Source organism: Macrotis lagotis, chromosome 1, assembly GCF_037893015.1.
Source record: "Macrotis lagotis isolate mMagLag1 chromosome 1, bilby.v1.9.chrom.fasta, whole genome shotgun sequence".
NCBI classification, from domain to species: domain Eukaryota; kingdom Metazoa; phylum Chordata; class Mammalia; order Peramelemorphia; family Peramelidae; genus Macrotis; species Macrotis lagotis.
Window position 1 is genome coordinate 645,666,282 of NC_133658.1, and position 23,628 is coordinate 645,689,909.

General features: G+C 37.2%; 1 protein-coding gene across 1 annotated transcript in view; it reads left to right on the top strand.

Moving 5' to 3' along the window:
• The first annotated feature begins 1,050 nt into the window (after positions 1-1,050).
• Positions 1,051-23,628, top strand: part of TECTA (tectorin alpha) — a 141,811-nt gene continuing 119,233 nt past the window's right edge. The window contains exons 1-3 of the mRNA XM_074212228.1: positions 1,051-1,516; positions 20,081-20,201; positions 21,657-21,806. Coding sequence (XP_074068329.1) covers positions 1,481-1,516; positions 20,081-20,201; positions 21,657-21,806 — 307 coding nt within the window. The 5' untranslated portion in view covers positions 1,051-1,480. The remainder of the gene's footprint in view (positions 1,517-20,080; positions 20,202-21,656; positions 21,807-23,628) is intronic.

The window sequence follows — 23,628 nt, forward strand, 5'->3', positions numbered from 1 at the left end:
TCGGGTTGTGTTTTTTTTTTTTGCAAGGCAATTTGAACTCAGGTCCTCCTGACTCCAGGGCCGGTGCTCTAGCCACTGCACCACCTGGCCGCCCCAGTTGTCAGGTTTTTAAGCAGTTATCTAGCACAGAGGCCTTCAACAAACGTTTATTAAGTAACCTAACACGTGCGGAGTAGCGCAGTTACTAAAAGCGGCAGAGGACAGTCCCTGCTCTCTAGGGAGGGAGACAAGCTATATGCAAAGTAGAGGATAATGAAAAGAAAGCCGTGGAATAAAGAGGGGGGTGGGGGCGGCTTCCTGGCATTTCCGTTGGGACTGCGGTGGAATCGGGGGTCCGAGGGGGGCGCAGACCTGGCCCGAAGTCACAGCCGGTGGGAAGGGGCAGTATTGACGTCCTTGCCGGCCTGGCCCTTTCGGCCCGGTCCTAATTGTAAGGCGTTATGACGCTGCCCGGCCCCGTCCCGCCTGACACGAGCCACAGGGTAAGCCGGGGGGGGGGGGCGGGCTGGGGCCCGGCTAGGCCCCGGCCGGCCACGCGTCCCCGTCACCACGGCAACCTGGAGGCGGCCTCACCCTCTGTCAGCGCTCAGCTCCTCCTTCTTCGCCTCCTTCTCCCCCGACGCGTCACGTGAGCCGAGGTCACGTGTTGTTGTCGGACGGCGGAAACCGCTTCCGGGTCAATGCAGGGCACTGGGCTCCGGCGGCCCGAGTGGGGGACGAGGTGAAGCGGAGCCTCTGTGGGGCCCGGCGGGGACCGGGCAGGAGGCCGAGCCTTGGCCGGGAGGAGGGCGGAGGTGGGGGGGAGGAGGAGGAGGAGGCGGAGGAGGAGGAGGAGGAGCGGCAGGAGGAGGAGCGGCAGCAGGAGCTCCTCCGCCTCCCGGGCTAAGGGGTGAGTGCAGGCCGGCGGGCCCGCAGGCAGACCTGGGCCCGGGGCGCCCCGCGCCGCGGCCGGGGTGGGGGCGGGGTGCGCACTGCGGGGGAGAGAGGGAGGGGCCGCCCCGGGGGCTCCTGGGAGAGCGGCCGCGGGGCCCTGCCGCCGCCGCCGCCGCCGCCGCCGCCGCTGGCCCTCGGGGCGGCCTGGGCTGGAGCGCGGAGCTCCAGGCCTCTCGGAGGGCCGCCGGGACGAGGCGGCGGGGCTGCTTTACTCGGAAGCCCGGCCGCCCGCTGTGAGAGGAGCTTGGCGTGGGAATGGGGCACCACGAGGCGGCCGTCCTCTTCCCGGGCACGCTGCCGTGGACACAGTTGGGCACAAGGGCCGTGACGCGAGCAGACGTGGCCAAGGTCCTGGGAGCTAGAGTGGCCCCGCCGGAGCCGATGGCGCTTTTCTTTCAGGGTTGAGAGAGAGAGAGAGAGAGAGAGAGAGCCCGCTCTCCCAGCTTGCTAAATAGCAGTGTGACCCCGGGCAAGGCACCCCCCAGCCCTCAGTTCCCTTACCTGTGGAAAAAGGGGTTGGCACTAAATGACCTTCCCCCTCTAAACGATGATCCTGTGTTCTCTGAGGAGATGGCCTGTTTCTGTAAGCATATTGTGTGGTGTGGTTTTTTTTTAATATTGATTCCTTTAGGTAGATTTGTATTGGACGGAGAGGATGAACAAGAACCTTGGGGCATCCAAAGTGCAGAGAATATGCTGGAATTAGTTCCCAAGGAAAGCACCTTTTTATACCATTTTAACTAAAAATCAAAGTAGGGGCAAACTCCAGCTAAAGGCTTTGTAAATTAACTCCTAGAAAAAAAGGGAGAAATCCAATTCTGTACAACAGCTTAAAAGTGATAGACGTGTTGCAGTCATACCTTTATTTTAAAGTCATAGATCCACGTGCTTGAAGAAAGTCTTTCTTGATTTAACTAGTCGACCACAATCTTCCTCAAGATTTAGGTAGCTTTTGTTTGAGAGATAGCATGACAAAAGATAGAGACCCGGATTTGGTTGCTGGAGAGACAGTCACGGTTTGTATCCCACTCCTGGCTTTGCCATTTGTGTTATTGTAGATAAATGACCACATTTGGCTTCAGCTTCCTTCCCTGACTACCTACCTCACAGGGTTGTTGTGAGGACCAAATGAGATAATCTGTGTAAATATGTTGCAAATCTTAAAGATCTATCCATATGTTATCATGATGCCTTGTGATATAAAGTATTATATTCTGGATAGTTTGTGATTGGCACCTGTGGAAGGTGATAGTACCCACAAAAATGAAAATATAGACCCATTCAAAAATGAAAATATGGACCCATTGATTTATATTTGTGTTTGCCCCTTCCTAGAGTGTAAGCTCCTTAAGGGCAGGGACCCGTCCTCTAGCTCCCTAAGCACTGGACCTACAGATTAACCCCTCAGACCTAGCACATATAGATTAGTATATGCAATATTTAATAAGTATTGGTAGATTTTTGAGCTCAATGGTACCACACATATTTTATGTTTTTAAAGAATATGCCTTTGTGTATAATATTTCAGTTGTTGTCTTGGATCTTGTCTGTTGAAATTCTGGAGACTCCTCATGTGAAAAGTTTGTGAATTAAATCTTTGGTCTTTACTGTTTCTAAGAAATGTGAGACACCTTGTTTTACTTAGTGCATTTATCACTACCTTGTAGTTTAAACAAGGTTTTTGCAGTGGTCTAGTGTTAACAATGATAGACTTGATTTGTTTTTCTATGTTTAAAAAATCTCAAGAGAACTAGTAACCAAATTATTTCTTATTCCAGTAATTTTCATTTGGCATATTTATAATCTAGGGATTAGGACAAAGGTCTGATACTCATCATTGATAATATATGTTATTTTATTGGCCTTTGAATTAGAAGCACTTTGAGAAAGTCACTTAACATACTATTTTCTTCCTTTACCACTACCTTTGTAAAGCTTAGATGAAAGCTATTTTACTCTAAGGTATTATTATAAAGTAGAATCATAATAAAAAGTTAATGAGTATTGGTAAGCAAAACAAAAATTCATTCATGTTGCAATGTTTAAAGAACTTTTAAAACAAAATAATGCAGCATATTTTACTTTATTGTCCCCGGAAGTTGTAGAATCAAGTGATGTGGCTAGATAAAAGTGAGGTGTATTTATGGCTAATAATAATAGTTCTGGTTTGTGTCAAGCTGGAGTCTCCTCTTTGAGAGAATAGACTTGATAGTCAAAAATAGTTAGAATTCCATAAAACAAAAACAAAACTTGGAATTTCAAAAAATATTGGCTTGCAATTTTAGCTTTTTTAATCCTCAAAAATGTATGTCTCCAAATCTTATAGAGCTTGTTTTTTATTTCTCAAGGGTGAACATTTTAAATTTCAGACTCTAATATGACACTTTATCTCCCCACCCATCTACTGAGGTTAACATTCCTTAATAAACAATTCAGTACTCATTTATTAATCACCCAGTATGTGAAAAAGCATTGTACATGGTGTCTTTCTGAGGTGTTCACACCCATTGCCCTACTCTACCTTCACATGAGCTGCCTAGCTCCCTAGACATGACTCCATTCTGTGACTGGCTCAGGAATAGGTGAGTGCCTACCTGGATTCTTCATATGCATAATAACAACTATTATTTTTATAGTATCTTCTATGTACAAGGCACCAGGCTAAATTTTTTACAATAATCTCATTTGATCCTTATAGCAAAACTGGGAGATAACTTTACACATGAGTAAACCGAGGCAAAAAAGGGTGAGTGACTTGTCCATAATCACATAGCTAGTAATGAGGCTGGATTTGAATTCAGGCCTTCCTGATTTCTATCCACTGTGCCACCTAACTCTCCCTATATATCTCAGATCATGAAACCACTCAGGCTTGCTGCTTTCTTTCTTTACTTCAAGTTCTCTCTCCTGTCTGCTCCACCCTCAGACTGACTGCTTGATACTCTTCTGCTCCTCCAGCACCCCTTTTCCCCTTTCCCCTTTCCCTTTTATGTTTTATCTTTTCACCATTGAAATGTTAGCCCTTTGGGAGTAGGGACGATCTCATTTAATTGTTTTTGTATCTGCTATTCTTAGCACAGTGCCTGACACATAGTAAGGGCTTAATAAATGCTTTATCAGAGCATATAAAGATGAAAATGAAATTTCTCCTAATAAGGAGTTTATAGTCTTTTGAAAGGATGTAGCTCTGCTAGTACAAAACAATTTCAAGAGGTAATGAAAACTGGCAACTGGGGGGATCATTAAAGGCCTCCTTTAAAAGATGGTATCTTTTCTTTGAGGGAACTGTAAGGAACCTTGGTCCATCCTGAAAATTAGTGTTTAAAACATTGTTCATCTACTTATTAAGAAATTCTGAACTCTGGAAAGTGTTGGTAATTAAAAAACCCTCAGGAAATAGAATATTCAAATTAAAAGTTTGAATATCTGACTTTTAAAGTCATTTTAGATGAAAGTCTTCCTAATCTGTCTATCTCGACACATAATGGATTCACTATTATTTCAGATTCTTAACCTTGGTTAAATTTCCATTTGTTGGGTATATTCACTACAGAAGGACTAGCTGTTCAGCTATAGATTTAATTATATGATTTCTAAAGTTCCCTACCATGAAATGCTGTGATTTCTGTTTTGGTCTGATCTAGAATGTCTAGGCCAGTAGTTCTCTTTAGCAGTTCAATTTAGCAACCACTGCAATTTCTGATTTTTAAGAATACATAAAGAACTGAAAGATTAAGTAACATGCTCAAGGTCATATAGAGTTCTGAACCCAAAACTTCCTGAAGTTGAGGACAGCTATCCACTATACTGAGGTTTCTCTGCAAATAGAATAATTTAGCTTTTTTCTTGTTGTTTGAGGATCTATTATTGTGAAAAAATAAGTTTTCCATATTGCTTGAGTTATCAATACCAAGGAGTTTTGAGAACTTCTTGAGTTACTAATTGCCCTAATATGTCTGGTCTCTTCTGTCATTTCTGATACTAAATAGGAATATAGGTGGGGGAGGAGTTGTATCTTACAGATTTCTGGTACTGTATTGTGAATGTATTATGAATAACATGACTGCTTGACTAAAAATTCAAATACAGTAGAACCCTTGCTATTCAGTTGGAGTTTTATTGAATGAGGTGTACAACATGACATTTTTATTGGTGAACATCAGATTCAACTTGAATTACATATAAAATATAAAAAATTATTTTATAATAGCTTTTAGCAGAATTTGATTTCCAATTTCTTGACAAACTTAGAAGAGTCTCATTTAAAAGAGAGCACCTTTGTCAAATAGCATAACTTAATAACTTACACACATGGTGAGAAAGGGTCATTATTTAAAATGGAATTGCTCTTACAGTGCTGTTTTTTTATTGTGACTTTTAAAATGGTGACTCTTTTCCATCTTGACATGCCTCCTATTGGGAGACTGATTTTTATTCTCTTCTCTTTAGATGACTTTTTTTAGTTTTATGTTTTGTTTTGTTTTTTAGTTTTTAAAAGGCAGTGGAGTTAAATGGCTTGCCCAGGGCCACACAGGTAATTATTAAGTGTCTGAGGCCAGATTTGAACTCAGGTACTCCTGACTCCAGGGCTGGTGCTCTATCTACTGTGCCACCTAGTCACCCCTTTAGATGACTTTAAAGGAACTGACTAGAAGATATTAGTCTAATTAGCCTAATACTTATTCAGTGTGTAATTGGACAAATCTTGCAAAAGAAAAAGCTTTAAAGGACTGACTTCCTGACTTCTTTGAAATATTTCACTGAAAATTTTCTTTGCTAAAACTATTGTAGGTCAAAAAAAAGTTGATTATTCCAGTGGAAGATAGTGATCTGGGGAAGCCATGTTGTATTCTTGAATTTCAGGTACATGTTTGCTTAGCTTTCTTTAGCTGTCAATCATACAGCAATTATTGGGTGTCTCATGTACCATCTATACTTTGTGCTGGGCTCTAAAGAAACATAGCCAAACTGAAATAAGGCACAGTCTTCAAGAAGCTTAAATACCACTCAGAAGCCACATGTGTACATCAATACATGAGTAATTTCTCCTATAGCTAGGAGAAACAATAGATTATGTAAGAATGTGTTTGAGTTGACCTTTGAAGGAATGTTGGAATTCTCACAGGTAGACAAGAGGAAGGAGTGCCTTTCAATCAAAGGGAATAACTTGAGTAAAGAAATAGAAATAGGAGGTGAAATGTATGAGACATGGTAAGCATATCTGTTGAACTATATTGAAGCGTTATGTAAAAGGGACTAATGTATAATAAAGCTGGCAAGATAGTTTCAATACTTAGTAAGCATTCATTAAGCAGACACTATATATGCTGTGTTGAAGATAAGTAGAACAACAAAACAACTTTGCTCTCCAGTTTTTCAGTCTCCAGGACAACATGCAAATAATTGTTCAAACAAGATAGCAGCATAAATTAATCAACAGAGAGGTGCTAGCCTTAAGAAGGAATCAGGAAAGGCTTTTTTTGTATAAGTTGGTATTTTAGCTGGAACATGAATAGAACTGGGGAAACCAGGAGGAGATGAGGGAGAAAAATCAAAGCATGGAGGACAGCCAGTGAAAATGCCCATATTTGAGGGATGAAAGTATCTTGTTCATGGAAAAGAATGGAGGTAAGTAAATATAAGAATACTAGAAAGGTAGGAAGGGACCAGGTTATGACTTTTTAAAGCCCATCAGATGATTTTATATTTGATCTTGAAGATTCTAAGGAGATTATTAAAGAGAGGAGTGGCATGGTCAGACCTGTGCTTAGGAACATCAATATGACTACCGAGTAGAATGACTGAAAAAGTTGAATGTATGTGATGTAGAGGGTCTGAAGCAGAGTGTCGGTGTCAGGAGAGAAGGGCAATAGGAAAGATGTTTCAAAGGGAGTAATGATAGGATCTAGGAATTGTTTATATATGAGGGAAGAGAGGAGCATGAATTGCTTAGGATGGGAATATGGATGACTAAGAGGGTGATGGTACCCTTGTAGATAAGTGAGGAAGAAGTGAAAGTAATGGAGAAAATGTGATACGTTCAGCTTTCATTATAGTCAGTTTAATTTAATTTGAGATGCCTAATAAGCATTTGGAAACAGCAAGTTAGGGATGTTAAGTAGATTTAAGCAGTATCAGTGTAGAGATGATAATTGAACCATGGGAGCTGATATACCAAATAAAGTAGTTTGGAAGAAAAGAAGAGGGGCCCAGAAAGAATCTTGAGAGACACATTCATGGTTAACAGTTAAGGCTTGGATGAGAAATTCCACAAAGGAACCTGAGGAATGAGTCAGATAGATAAGTGAAGAACCTGGATAGGGTAGCATCACAAAAACCTGGAGAGAAAATATCAAGAAGAGTCTGACCACTAATGTCAAAAGCTATAGAAGTATCAAGAAGGGTGAAAACTGAAAAAAATCACTGGAAACAAAATTTTCCAGTTAAATGGTGGTCAAGCCAGGCTGTAACAGTGTGTAAGACAGGAAGAAGAAAGTGGATGCTTGATAGATCCAAGTCAGTGTTTCTGATGACCTTGTAAAGAACTAAGGAGTTGAAGGATTGAAGATCACAGTAAGGTAGAAGGCAGAGAGGTACAGTGACAGAAATTTTTATCAAAGAAGGGAGTTTCAGATTTAATGAGCATAGTTTTGTGGGTGATGACCAGATAAGAATGTGACCACCTTTGTATGTAGTTAAGGTAGGGCGGAATAAATCTGGGGGGGGGGAGTTGAGGAGCTAGAAAAATTATATTGTTTGAGGAAAGATTGATAATATATGTTGAAGTCCTCTCGGATGAAGACCAAGTGAGGAGAAGAGATTGAGCTGGCATTGAACTTATTAAGAGAAAAGGAAAGTTTGATTGAAAAAGATTGATCTACAGCAGCTATCAAATTTGATAAGTGACTGAGTGATAATGTTAGAGTTTGAACTTGAAAATAACCAAAGGAAAGCAAAGAATATTTCAACTCCCCCACCTGGTTAGGCAATGAGTGAAAGTCCTATATTGGAACAGTAGATCAGGAAGGCTGTGTTTTCAGGAGGGAGCCCTATCTTGTTGAGAGCCAGAAGATGGAAGAAGTGTGAAAGGAGAAAGTTAAGATGAAAACAAAGTTATGTACAGAAAAGGCATTCCAGTGAGCACTGGTGAAAGATGTAGGTAGCTGTAAAGTAAGACATGGGAGGGAGGATAAGACTATTGTTTGGGGGGGGTGGGAATAAATAGAGGATAAATAATGATTCTGGACGTTCAGCTCCCAGCAATGAGGAGGCCATATGTAACTCAGTGAGTTAATCTTTGACAAGTGAATTCTGGTGGTTTATCACTATCCTTAGGAATATGACCACTGGGTGGAGTATTTTAAGGCATCTCAGGGAGGGGACTAATGGATGGAGCCAGTGAAGTGATATTTCTCTCCTTTCCCAGGTGGCAGGCCAGGCCAGGTATAATGGATTGTCATTTCTACCCATCTAGATAGTCCAGGCTGGGAGGGAGATAGGTAGAGGGAGCAAGATGGAATGGTGTCTTTCTCTATCCCCAGCAGGCAGAAGCCGGCCAAAGGAGCAAGCTGGTAAAATTCTGTTCCCTGCAAACCAGAAGTTCATCCTAAATTAGTAGTGTGCAATGGAATGATGTCTTCCTCCATTTTTCTGTAAGCCAGAAGGATTCCCTACAAGCTAGAAGAAAGAGCTAGGTCATGATAGAGTTTGTTTTTGATCTTAGAGAATTTAGAGTTACTGCAGTTTATTGAACTGGGAAGTGACATTAGATATCACTTTGGCAGTTGAGTGAAGGATGGTTTGAAAAGTGAAGAGACTTGAGGGGGATAATAAGTAGGGAGACTTGTAGTCCAGGCAAGAAGTGATTAAGGCCAGAACTAGCATTACTGACTTCTTGAGAAGAGAGAAAGGAACAGGTATAAGAAATTTTGGAAGAATAGAATTCCTTAGACTTGAAAGATACCAGATACATGGGGAGAGGCAAAATAGGGAGTTAAAGATGACTTTAAACCTGGGCAACTGAAAGGATGGTAGCATCTTTGATAGAAATAGGGAAATTGGGAATAACAATTTTTTTGTTCAGTCATGACCAACTCTGTGAGGGTTTCTTGGCAAAGAAACTGGAGTGGTTTGTCATTTCCTTCTCCAGCTTGTTTTACAGATAAGGAAACTGAGGCAAACAGTGAAGTGACTTGTCCAAGGTCACACTGCTAGTAACTGAGACTGAATAAGATCAGGGGAAAGCAGTAGTTTAAGACATGATTGAGTTTGAGCTGTATTTGTGATAATCTGGTTTGAAATAATCAGTAGCCAGATGATAATAGAAGACCTGAAAGTCAGAAGAGAAATAGAATAGGGTGTGTGTGAGTGTGTATGTGTATAAGTGCATGCCTGTGCATAGATAATTGAGAATCATCCTTTGAGTAGAGATAACAATTGAGCCCTTAGAAGCTAATGAGTTTTGCCAGGAAAGAAGAGAAAAGGGATCAGGATCAAACCAAAATCTAAATTGATTTCGAGGTTTAAAGAGCTTTAGTAACTTTGTAAAGAGCAATTTTCACTATTAATGTTGAAAGTTGGATTGCAAGAGTCTGCATGAATAAGAGGAGAGGAGATTAATGACTGCAAACTATATTTCTAGGATTTTGGATGAGAAATAATAGAGTCAAGTAAAGATATTTTTTTAAAAGGTTGAGGGATACCTGAACATGTTTGTAGTTATAGGTATAGGTATGCAGTTATAAGAATTAGTGACTTTTTTTCTAGGAATATCCATGTCAGGGAAAATTTGCTATTCAAATCATGCTAATCATTTATATTTGATTGTTATTTTACAAATAAGTTCATAAATGAGTTTACTCAGTTTGGAAAGCTCCAACTGAAAATTTAGTGGGTGATTTCAAAAAAAGAGTAGGATAAGTCATAAAATTTGATAATGAGCTTTGGTAATATACTTCAGGTGATCTATAGGCATATACATCCTTTGAGTTATATATTCCAGTTTTGTGACTATTTCATTGACAAGTTTGATATTGATTGATTTTGTGTAAATTTTCTGATTTGAAGCTTTCTTCTATGTGGAGGAAAGAAAGGAAATTTTTGTTCATTAGCTATCTTTTGCCACTATAATATCTTTAGTAAGACATTTCAGCCCTTTGAACTTCCTCATATATTATGTCTGGAGGTTGAAAGGAGGTAATACTTGGTAACTAAAGCAATAGTTTCCACCTTATGAAATCACTCCCACTTTATTTATAAAAATGGCCGCCATATAAACACTTTGCACTTTTCATTTAGCTATCTATTCTATTTTCTTCGATCTTATTTTCTTCACATAAATTTTCATTTTTATTACGATTCCAACATTAAATCATAGGATCTATAATTTAATGATGGAAAGGAATTTTGGGGTCCATCTAACCAGACTCTAATTTTACAGCTGAAATAACTGAGACCTAGAGAGGTTAAGTGACTTTCTTAGGGTAAGTGTTTTTAGCTAGAATTTGAGGCTAGGTTTTCTCACTTCAGTTCAGCACTCCTTCCCTTGGGCCATGCTGCTTATTGGTTCATTGATAAAAAGAAATATAAGGAAGATCTTATACAAAATCAAAATATTTATAGCAGCACTTTTTGTAGAAACAAAAAAAGTCCTACTTTGAGAAGAATGCATAAATAAATTGTAAAACTTGTATGCACTGATATATTACTGTAATGTAAGAAACAGTGAATATAGAGAAACCCTGGGAGTAAGCATGAATTGATTCAAAATGAAGTAAGGAGAAGACAACTGTGCACAATGTAACAGTAATGTAACAGGAAAGTACAACTGCAAAACATTGAAAATGAATGCTGAGAAATTATAATCACCAAACTTGACTCCAAAGAAAAGTATAAGAATGAGACTCCTTTGAAGAGACTGAAAACAATAGATGTGAAACATTATAATGTTAGCCTTTTCCATATTAATTTTGCTGAGCTTTTTCCCCCTCTTTGATGTTGTTATAAGATATAGCAACTCTGGGGGCAGCTAGGTAGTGCAGTGGATAAATCACCTGCCCTGGAGTCAGGAGTACCTGGGTTCAAATCTGGTCTCAGACACTTAATAATTACCTAGCTGTGTGGCCTTGGGCAAGCCACTTAACCCCATTTGCCTTGCAAAAAAAAAAACCTTAAAAAAATAAGATGGCAACTCTGAAGGAAGAGTTGATATATTCCAAAATGTAGGTATTGTTAAGACAAGCTATCAACAAAAATTTATATTAAAAAAAGGTAATTAGTAACTTTGGAAAGATCAGTTTCAACTGAATGGTGAGTTTCGAAGCCACATTGCAAAGAGTTAAGAAGTTAGAGGGGAAAAAAAGTGAAGGCAAGGAGTTTAATCAGCTAAGGCTAAGATTTAAATTTAATAAACTAAGGAGTTTAAATTGAAAGGATTATAGGACCAAGACTCACCTCTTCCATGAAGCAGTCTCTCATAACAGCAACTGAAGGTGTTTTTCCTAGAGAACTTTGTTTGAATCTCTCCTTTGCCCCCATTATATTCTTATTTGTATATGTTTTGTTTCCCCAGAAAAGTCCTTTGCCTTTTTTCTTATTTGTTTTGTACACAGTATGTGTGTTGTATTCACAGTTTCTTCCATCTTACAATATATTTCTGATACAACTTTGTCAATTCTAGACATAATAGCTTTATTGTTTAGTTATTGACAGAGTCAAGATTTCCTCTTGAGTAATTATGGAATGAGAAGCAGTGTGACCTAGTGGACAGAAAGCAGTACCTCAAGAAGCTCTACAATTCTTCAAAGGCAGAACAAGTGCTAATTGGTTTGGTAGTGGCAGTTTCTTCCATGGGAGTTCCCCACTACAACAGTAAAATCACAGGTTGGGTTCTAACCATGCTACTTCTTCCTACACAAAAAAGTTCCACGAGTTTCAAAACTTATCCCTGAATGTTTCTACTTTTTTGTTCCACCCAGCCAGTTTCTCAATATCTGCCACTTAGAAAAACGGGCCTTCTTTAAGGAAGAATATTTTGACTCCTTGACCCCTACTTTGGTGACACTAATTTTGCCCACCCACTCCTTAACTTCCTCCCACCCTTTAATCTGTTTCTTTCGGGGATGGATCCTTTTGAAGAATAGCAGAAAGTTATCTCCAAACCACTTAAGATTTCTCCAAAATGCTTAGTAGGGGTAATTCAACCCTAACAAGTAAAAAAGTAAGTTGCTGACAACTCTTTTTTAAAACCTCAACTCCCTTAGTGATTGGTTATCTTCATTGACTCAGGAAGAGTCTTGGAGTAGCAAGAACTTGGGCCTGGAAGATCTGGATTGTTTCTTTTCCTAACTGCATTAATACCCTATGTAATGTTATTTAGTCTCTCTGATCTTACTTTTCCTCCTTGTAAGAATGAGGTGCTTGGAACTCTCATATCCTTTCTTGCTCAAATGTTCCACAATATTAGGTAATGTATAGGGGTACAAAGAAGTGTGTTTCTCATTTCTCATAAAAAGTTTATAATTTAGTTGTAGAATGCAAAAAAAAAAAAAGAAATGTGGGGGTATTGAAACATTGTAAAACAGCAAGAGCAGAGATGATTAATTGCCAAATGAGTGGTTTAGACAAATCGAAGATTGCAAAGCAGGGAAAGAGAGAGAGAGAGAACACTGAAGACTGGAATGACCTGAGAAGCCTTGTCATACAATAATGTGGAATTAGGACAGGAAGGAATTATGGGATTTGAATTGCTGAGGAGAAGAAAATTGGTGAAAATCTTCATAGAGAGGGGATGGAGTGCTATCAATGATACACATTAGATATATTGTAGTGTTACTACCCTATTAATTAGAAGAGTCCTAAAGCCTGGGGGAAAAAATGGAAACAATTGTAACCTATTGGAATATTCACAGGTAATAATAAAGGATATCATTGCCTTGACATTATTCAGGGTAGATAAGAGTTTTGTTTTTAGGAGCCAAGTACTTTTTAAAAACTAGTCTGTGTAACTGCGATAATTTTAAAATTATGGAAATGCTTTATAAACTCCTGGAGAGTACTACTGTATGTAGAATGATGGCCAGTTGTTTGTCTCTAATGAGGCTTCACCTTAACATGGCAGTTTGTGGATCTACTCCTGAACAAAGAGCTGAGTAATGATCTTAACTTGCCTGCAAAATGTTCTGATGAAGTCTAATAATATAGGGTGAAAGGCAGCAATGGGAATCTCCTTTTGTGAGACCAGCTGTTTAAGAGCCTTTTTCTCTCTAGTTAAGAGATCAGTGGTTCTACTTGGAAGTGTTCATTTATTCAATTACTTTGATTTGACCACAGTATATTCCTTTCATTTTAATAGATACTGTGTCAACAGCCTGAGTATAATTCACGTACTGCTCAATCATTTGAGACATCAAGCCTTGCTTTTTTAATAAAGGTAGCAGAACCCAGTAGGCAATAGAGCTAGGTGATAGTCTTAACATACTGTTTGAATCACAGAAACCTAATCATGCCACCTTAGTTTCATGTCCTATAAAATAAATACAAGTATTAGTCTATCTTAAAGGTTATTGTGGGAAGTTCCTCAGAAAAATAATTATTAATCAGCATAGGGACACTTTGCTTTCAGGATTTAAATAATAAGTTTAAATATTTGGAGCTTTCCTCAAAAGTGTCTAGGACAATAGAAATGTAGGATAGACCTATATTCATTTGTGAAGAAGACAGTCTGTCCAGTTGCAGAGTGGAAAAAAGTCTTGTTGGAAACTTGGAAAAAAAGGTTCTGTATTGCATCTTCCTTTGTTTCTGAGGATTTTGGAAAGTAGCTTCTCTCTGTTTTAGAAGATTATCTATGGAGTATTCATTCGATCAAGTCCATTAATTCATCAAATGAATGACTATTTTGGGTAGAGAGCCAGGACTCGAAGATTGAGAAAGGATTGTTTATAAAAAAAAAAGTGAAGAGATATATTTCCACAAATATAATTTTAAAAAGTCACAATTTCAGTCTAAAACTATATTCTCAGTCTAACTAAAACTATATTCTTATTTTGACTATTATTGCTCTTATTTAATCTTCCTTTGAAATGTTGTACCAGATTCAGAAGTTTGGTGTGATACATTTGAATTGGCAAATTAGTGTTGTGTCATATTTTGTAACAAAATAACATATGGGGTCAACCAAATTTCCCAATGATTTGATTCTTGATTTGAATATTTTGTCCTGTTGAACTTTATATATGAAATAAAGTTGCATTTTCCCTTAAAATTTAGCTTTTAATGATAAATGCTGTAGCTTCAAAAATGTTGTTTCCTTTTAGAAGCTTGGTAATTGTGAAATTGTAAGAAATTAGAATAATCTCTTCTTACTAAGAGGAATGAAAGAACATCTAAACTTCCATTCCATTTGACAGCATTATTATTTTTATTCTGGTCAGAAAAGTTGACATGCTACATTTCAGCCTGCTATACTGTACAATGTTTTGTTGCTCAGAGATCTTGAAAAGTGAAAGTACTTTAAATAGGGTGGTAATATAATAGAGTGTGAAATCTTGGTGCCTGCTATGCTATGATAATTTATCAGTACCACTCAGCTTCATCAGTTGAAATAATTTTAGTAAAAGAAATAGTGAAATTGGCTAACAGTTCTTCAAGATGACTATAAGCAGTTTTTTACAATTGGTTTATTTTCTATGCTCATCTTTCTCCAAAGTTGTCATCCTTTCTGTGTATATTATTTGCACAGTGTTCATGAAAATCAGAACTGAATTAGAATGACAAGTATCTTCAATACATGTAATAATTGCCGTACACTAGTCAAATATTGTTCCCTCCAGCCCAGTTTTCTAACTGACTGGAAACAAGGGGATTCACAGAAAGACAGTGTGGTGTATTTAAAAAAAAAAAGAACTGGAACAAAAAAAAAATGGGGTTCATTTCCTAGCTCCACAAAGTCATTTGTTTCTCTTAACTTCTGTTCCATTGTTTATGAAATGGGGATACTAATACTTGTACTACTTACTTCATAGTGGGGTAGTGTTGGTGTAGGAGAAGTATTTTTTGTAAAGAGTTTTGTAAATGTGACTTGTTGGCCTCAATAGATATTGATACATCATTAGGCAATTTATCTTAGTTTTTTCTTAAACTTGGATGTACTTTTAACTTTAATTTTTTTCTTATTTTGCAAAACAATGGGGTTAAGTGACTTGCCCAAGGTCACATAGCTAGATAATTATTAAGCGACTGAGGCCAAATTTGAACTCAGGTCCTCTCGACTCCAGGGCCTGTGCTCTATCCACTGTGTCACCTAGCTGTCCTGCACTTTTATTTGTGTTGAACATCTGTGTGATCCAGCTTTCAAAAATAAATGAATAAATCTTACATTGCTAACTGCAAAGTTCGAAGGACTCTCATAGGGAAAATGTTGTCTTTTCAAAAGATGAAAAAGATTGCTGAAGAATTAGGAAGTTCGTAATATGAAATTAGACAAACCAAAAAATAATAATTTGAAGATACTAAGAGTCTCTAAATTCACTAAAAGTAAAAGATTCTTTAAATACTTAAGGGGAAAGAAAAGATGACTAGAGAACTAGTGGAACTATTTGCAAGTATAAAAGGAACTAATGTATTGTTTTCTGGACATGAAATTAATTGCTTTATGAATATTTCTAGGCCCAGACCGTCTTTTGAAAGTGACAGATTATAGGTAAGAAATGTAATAGTGGTAGGGATTCCAATTGGATGAGGAAAAGAAGGTTTATTTCACTGGAAATGAATGACATCTGGCTAAAGAATTTTGAAAGTACTTTAAGGAAATATTATGGAGCTCTTTCTCAAATTTATTAACCTCTTGTTCAAATAGATAGCCAAGGAATTTATTAAGCATCTACTATCTGCCATTCACTGGAAATACAAATATAAACAAGCATGATGGGCCCTTCACTTAAGGAGCTTACATTATAATGAAGGGGGGGAATAGTAAGGAAAACTGGGCTTACTAGCAAAAACATAGGAGATAGCTGAGAAATTGCATGGATACCTACTTTCCCACCAGGAGACCTCAGAACATAGTTCAAGGTTTTGATATGAAAAGAGATATACTAGGTAGGCTGCTGACATAAGCAGTATTTCAAAATGAATCTGGGAATCCACAGAGGCTCCATTAACTTTCTTTTGTTAACATTTTGATAGCTGTATTTCAGTGTAGTTGTTCTTTGTATTTTATTTATTTAAAAACATGCTAATAAAATATATTCTGAAAAGGGGTCCATAGGTTTCTCCATACTGCCAAAGGGTGGTCCATGGCACTACTCTTTTTTAAACATGAATTTTTTTAATGTTTTTTTAAATAAAGATTTTGTTTACTTTGAATTTTACAATTTTCCCCCAATCTCATTTCCCTCCCCCCACCCCCCACAGAAGGCAGTCTGTTAGCATGACACTGCTCTTAAACAGTGAATGATGATTTACAGACAAATTAAACTAGAAAATTTGAATGACAGACAAAAGTTTTAATTTGAAGTTTGAAAATCCATTGAAGAAATTAAGGGGTCGAAGTTTGAATAGAGAAATAACACATTTTGTGTGAAATTCTCAATTTCTAGATTGCTAACATCCCTTGCTATTATAATAATGATTTTATCCCCTTAGGGCAAGGATTTGTATTTGTTGTATCATACTATAAAATGTAAAAGTTACTTTTTTAAGTAAAATTAATCTTGCAATTTGGTCAGTTGACTATTTCCTGTGTTCACTGTTGATCTTCCTTATAGTTAGGGACTTTAGTTGTAGGGCAGTAATTAAAAGTAGCTTGTTATTGGGAGAGAGTTTATTTGAAAGGATGTGTGATTTTGTCATTATTCCTTTAATTGGCCAGTTTCCATATTCTGTACAAGCATGTATTATATTATTTGTATTATGCACAAAGGAACTTAAGGCACAAAGGGGTTGTGATTTTCACAGGGATCACTCAGTGATTTGGTAATAGAACCAAAGAACAGTACCCAGGATGCCTGGCTCCATCAGCCACTAGTTCAGAACAACCTCTTACAGATGCATTAGCGCTCTGCCAACATTAGATACTGTCAAGGGTAATTTGACACCTATTATTTCCAGAAAGTCATCAGATTTTTAAAATATCCTTTTAAAAGACCTTACTATAGGATTTCTTACCATCCTATATTTGTTCATTTTTCAGTATGTTTAGGTGTGAGCCTTTCCTTCCCACTCTGGTCATTCTTAAGCTGCTACAACTGATTTTGAATAGTTCTATGTTACTGATCCATTCTACAATCTTAATTCAGTTTAAAACTCCTGTATTAATGTGTATTCCATCTGCATTCCTGGAAAGCAATTCCAGAACAGAACCCTGGAAAATGATCGGTAACAGTGCCTAGAATTGTTTTTCAGACAGGATGGGGGCAGGGTGGAATGGGACATGAAAACAAAAGATAGTTTAGTGAACTTGTTAGGATTCCTTGGTTCCCTGGTCTAGTAAGAGTTTCAAATTGAATTTAATATTTAATCTTTGTGTCCCTGGATTTTTCTATTTCTAGAATGAGTTTAAGAATCTTGTCTCTAAATTGTAAGGTTTCACCAGTATCTAGAGATTTCTGAAACTTCCATACCAAAGAATCAAACATAAACAAGACATAAGTTGTCTGTTTCAACAGCTTCTCATCTTTCTCTCTTCTCAGCTGTCAGTTTTATGGTAGGGGTCATGTCATTTTACTCCTTAAAGACAACAGCTCTGCTGAACTGTTTGGTGTCTGGAAGTTCATGACTTATGGGAGAAGTCATTATCTAGTACCAAAGCTATAGCATAAAGCTATTATCTTAGACTTTCTATTGCCAATAGGTGATAAGACAAGGTACCCTTTGACCTGACCACTCCACAAAATCCAGATGAATCAAACCTAGATCAGTTTTCTCATATATGTGTGTGTGTGTGTGTATAATTAGGGAATATAGAGCAGGAGTTATGCAGGAACTATAAATTATCTTAGCCTAAAGTAAGTTAAATCTTTGCACTTGCTAGAGGATGCTGAACAGATGGTAGTTTTATTTTTTTCAATACATGTAATGAAAGATCCATTAATTTTTTCCCCATATCCAACCTTTCATTGAAAATGACAAATTGTTAATCAACTTGGTACTAAAGTATCTGCTTCATAGAGCCTTGGTAAAGTTAGAAAAAAATAAAAAGATATGGTTCCTAAACTCAAAGAGCATGAACTAAGGATTTAAAGAATCTTAGAATCTACCTAAAAGGTAGAAGAGGATTAAAGGTTATTTAGTTTAACACTTCTTTTAGCTTTTCCTGCTGATGCATGCTTAGTATTTTGATTTCTCCTTTTGACACAACTTACCTAGGAGGTTTCTGAAAATCATTGTTATCCCATTGTTAGCCCTGAAGTCAGGAGGACCTGAGTTCAAATGTGATCTCAGACACTTAATAATTACCTAGCTGTGTGACTTAGTCACTTAACCCCAATGCCTTGCAAAAAAAAAGTCTGTCATCTCAATATTACCTCCCATATGTAATATACTGTACCGGAGCTATGAGTAGATATAAAAGAAATATACATCATCCCATAATTCCATTTTGATTTAATGGAAGAGAGCCATCAAATCAGAAAAAGTTCTATTGTAAAATTCAAACACAATATAGATGAGTATAACAATATGGAAGAAATCAACCATATATTAAGGGCTTAAATTTGTTGTAGGTAATATACATTATAAACAAAATATCCACTGGTGTGAATATATCATTTACTTTCTGATTGTACCCTTATATATATTGAGATTGACTTAGTATAAACATTTGAGTAGGCCAAGGGCAAAAATTACTAGATAAATTTAATTGTCATATAATAGAAAATATTTTGGAGTGAGAAAACTGGTTTTCCTCTTTGAAAGCTGTATGACCTTGAGTGATTCAATTCAACTAAAAGCATCTAAAAATATTCCCCATTCAAGGAGCTTGCAGCCAACAAAAACAGATAACGAAAATGAAAGAGTCATTGGAGTTTACTGAATTAGGTGGCATGATCAGACCTGTACTTTTCTTTATTAATTTTCTTTTTTTATAATTAATTTAATAGATGACTTTACAATGGGTAGTGGAATGGATGACAAACTGATCAGTCTGATAGTTGAGTAGAGGATGGACTGAGGTGGGGAGAGAGTTAAGGCAGGGAAATCAACCAGTAGATTATTGCAGTAGTCTAAGCATGAGGTGAGGAGGTCTGTACCAGGATAGTGGCAATGACAGAGGAGAGAGGGGGCCATATAGAAGAGAAGCTACAAAAACAGAAATGACAGCTTGTGGCATACTGCTTTGATTTTCATCATGGTATAGATGATCCTAGATTATTATCAGCTATGTCAGTCTTATCCTGAAGACTAGCTTAGTTAGAAGTTCACCACCATGATTGACTCCAAGGTGATAAATTTTTTTTTCAGCCACAGCAACTATTAAAGACAAATTACTAAGACATAGAATTATGACTTGTATCCATGGAGAAAGTACTGACAAAATCACAGATGCTTAATGAAATATTTTTCCTCTGTTTTGTGCTCAAAGGCATCTTAACCTGGCCCCTTCCTGTCTTTCCAGTCTTGTTACCTTCCTTGTACTCTGTGATCAAGTGACAACAGCCTCTTTCTTATTCCTTACACAGGATTCTCCTTCTCCAGAACTTTGAGTAATTTCACTGGCTGGTTTAATGAGGGTTCAACTGTCAAGTCTCAGATACAGTCTCACTAACAAAAAGCCTTTCCCAGTTCTCCTTAATCCAAGCACTTTAAGATTTTCTCCACTTTATTCTTTACATATCTTTTTTGAACAAGTTGTTTGCCATGTTCCCCCCCCCCCCCCTTGGTCTCCTTGAGAGCAAGACTTTCTTTTATACTCAACACTTAGCACAGTGCCTCACTAATATGTATAATTAATAAAAGCAAAGACCAATATCAAAGGAGTCTGAAAAGGTAGGCTGGAAGTTGGGGGTAAAAGGGAGGATAAATTGTTACATCAGGAAATAGTTGACGTAAAAATTAAAGATAATAAAAAGAGTTTTGCTTTTTTTGGCAGAAGCCAGATTATGAATAACTCATTTAACATTTTTAAGCTTTATTTCCTTCCCTATAAAAGGATAATGCTACCTGTACAAGAGATTGTTGTGAAGACCAAATAAGACAAAGAATACAAAGCCTGATGATAGTAATACAAGTACTAGAAAATGGACCTCACACCTTATTGGTAGGATTGAGAGGTTGGTGTTAGTTGTTTATGTTTTGTGTTAAATTTTAAACATTATCAACCCCTCTAACCAAGGTTTATTAATCAGCCAATGTCAAACAGCCTGTGCAACATTATCTTCTTTAACATACACATAAGTGCTGAGAGTTTGCTGTAGGTTTTGATGACTAGACTCTTTTGGGGTTATTTAGGGAAGACCTTACCTAAGCTTGAAATGGAAAGGAATAGACCACTTTTCAGTTAAACAGTAAGTGATTTCCCTTTGAAAAGATGCCTCTTTGTGTGTGTGTGTGTGTGTGTGTGTGTTTAATGAATATGTTTGTTTTTAAGGTGTTATGGTTCTTGAATCTTAATTCTTTATAATTAACTTAATAGATGACTTCACAATGGATGAAGGAATGAATGGCAAAGCAAAATATCTTATACATTGTTCTTGTCCTTCCTGGATAGTAGTAATTGTCTAAATCCAGATTTGAAGTTTGGTATTTCTGTTAATGGTATCTCAATCCTCCTGTCATCCTTGTTGAAATTGAAACTTCAGAAGACTCTGACCATTTCATACTTTACACATACAATCACCTGATTCTGTGAATTTTTTCCTCACAATGTCTGTGAATTGTCTCCAGATTAATCTTCCTAGAAAACCATTTTTGTATCATGTATCTTACTTGTATCTTAACAGCGCAAGAACTTTTAGTGGTTTCTCGTTGCTTTACAAGACAAAATACAATCTGGAGGTCCTGGCAATGAAAGCCCTCTATAATCTGTGTGTTTTGTCTACTTTTCAAGTTTTATATAACAGACCCTTTGCTTTACCTATAATCTGCTCACCAAACCCCAAACACATTTTGCACTATTCTGCCACCTCACACTTTTGCTTATATTGTTCCCACTACCTGAAATGCCTTCCTTGCTTGTTGAAATCCTACTTATCCCTCAAGCTTAGTTCAGATGCTACTTTTTGCATGAAACTTATCCATCCAACTGAAAATGATTTCTTTATCCTTTGAATTTTTATGGCACTTACTGGCTTTATCAATAAAACACACTGATCATAAGTTGCCTTGATTTGGTATTGATATTTGAGTCAACATTTTCTTTCTTCCCTACTCTGATGTTTCATTATGGCATATAGATGATCCTGGATTATCAACAACTATGCCAATCTGTTTTCCTGAGGACCAGCCTAGTGCAGAGTGGTTCACCACCATGTTGGCCCCAAGGTGATGATTTTTTTCCAGCCACAGCAACTATTAAAAACTAATAATACTAAGATATAGAGATGTTGTGACCTATATCCCTGCAGGAGATACTGATGAAATCACAGATCCACAGAAATGTTTTTCCCACTAGTTAATGAACTCTGTCATATACATACATATTTGTGTCTAGCATTGTGCCTAATGTGCTATAGGTACTCAAATATTTGCTGAATTAGTTAAATAGATGGTTTTTCTGTTGCTTATAGAATTCTTGGAAGGGAAGATGGACCAACCAAGTGGAAGAAGTTTCATGCAAGTTTTATGTGAAAAATACAGTCCTGAGAATTTCCCCTATCGCCGTGGTCCTGGGATGGGAGTTCATGTTCCAGCCACTCCTCAGGGTTCTCCAATGAAAGGTAATTAGAAAATAGAACCAGAAGATTGCTTTATTTTGCAAACATTTTCCTCTTTGCCCAATCATCTGAGCAAGTTTCTCCCTTAATGTGTCTATATTCCCCTGTGGACTTGACAATAATATTTTCAAATTGACTGAAATTAAGTGGTCCAAAGGTGTTTAAGAGGGTATTGTTGCACAGGAATGGCCCTTTAAGCCAAATTTTTCTCTTCACTCTGTCTTCCTCTTTTTAGTCAACCCACAAATATTTACTCAGTGTTTACTAGGCAGGACACTAGTGGAAATAGGAAAGATGAAGCACCATTTTTGCCCACAAGGGTTCCTTTCTAGTCAGGGATAGAAAATCATATCTGCATAAAATAAGTAAAAATGTAAGATTTCCATTAAAATAGGAGCCCTTTGCAAATAGGCATTTTTTCCCTTCTTTATACTTGAATCCCCAACATCTAGTATAGTGTCTGACACATAAGATTTAATAATTACTTGTTGGTTGGTTGATAATTAACAACACAAGAGAGTATATTTTGATTGCGCAGTAAGTTGTGTAGACACTGAGTAGTATAGGAGTTCAGAGGAAGGATGAATGATTGAACTGTTCAGAGATGGCTTCACACTGAAGGTGAATTCAAAAGAGGGAAAATTCAAAAGAGAGAAAAAAATGTATGATGTACAAAGAATGCCACTAACAAAGGATGACAAGTGAGAATTTTTACATTGTGTGTATACATACACACACACACACACACACACACACACACACACATATATATATCTTTCAATAAGTATCAATAATAAATAATTCTAGAAAATATTTTTACCCCTGTTAATGAAGAATATTATTACTAATGTTTTAAATTCCCAAGGCCAAATGTTTAGTGGGTGTTTGACTAGAAATATGATTAATCTGCATTTCAAACAACCTAACATTAAGTAGGAAAAAGCATCTTGACTTTAGAGAAGGAATTTATACAAATTGCATATTATCTCCTGGTACAGAAATCTTTTTTAAAATTTTATTTTTTTTCAATTTCCTACAAAGACAGTTTTCAACATTCATCATTTTGAAGCTTTTTGTTCTGGTACAGCAATCTTAACCCTTTGTTATCCCCCTCATGTGATAGATAAAGGTGGAATCTTCTAGGTAAGGATTTTTCAGAAATCACATGAATACATTCCAGTTGTGGTATTTTTTTCTCACTTTTATCATGAAAATAATTAAAAGGATTATCAGCCCTATATAACCTCAAATTCAATCGATACCCCATGCATGCTGAGTCCAGGGCATCACCATACCCATATCTCTGCCTCCAAAATGGGGAGGAGGAATTGATTTAAGATTGGTAATGAATAGCTGATGAACTATGCAAATATGCAAAAGAAGTTACAGGAGCATAAATAGGTCAATTTCACTCAAACTTTCGGTTTTTATTAAGAGAAGAAAGATGATTTAACTAATGGATTAATGTCATAGGCTTAAGAGATAGCTTGGAAGAATATCCAAAGCCAGGAATTGGAGAAGGTAAAAATGAGGTAGGGGGACAAAGGGGAAAATTATTTGACTCTTTGTAACCGACCCTGAGCAAGATACTTAATCACTGTGTGCCTCAATTTTCTCATTTTAAAGGGATAATAAGTACCTACTTGAATAAAGGAGATAATATTTGTAAAGCTCTTATCAATGTCTGATGCTAGGCTGGGCTTAAATAAATACTTGTCCTTTACCCTTCTTCAAAGTTTGAAGCCAATGAGGAGACTGTCTTAATCTGGTTATTAATTGGCAAATTTTTGCCACTTACTATGAACTCATCATGAGTTTTTTCTAT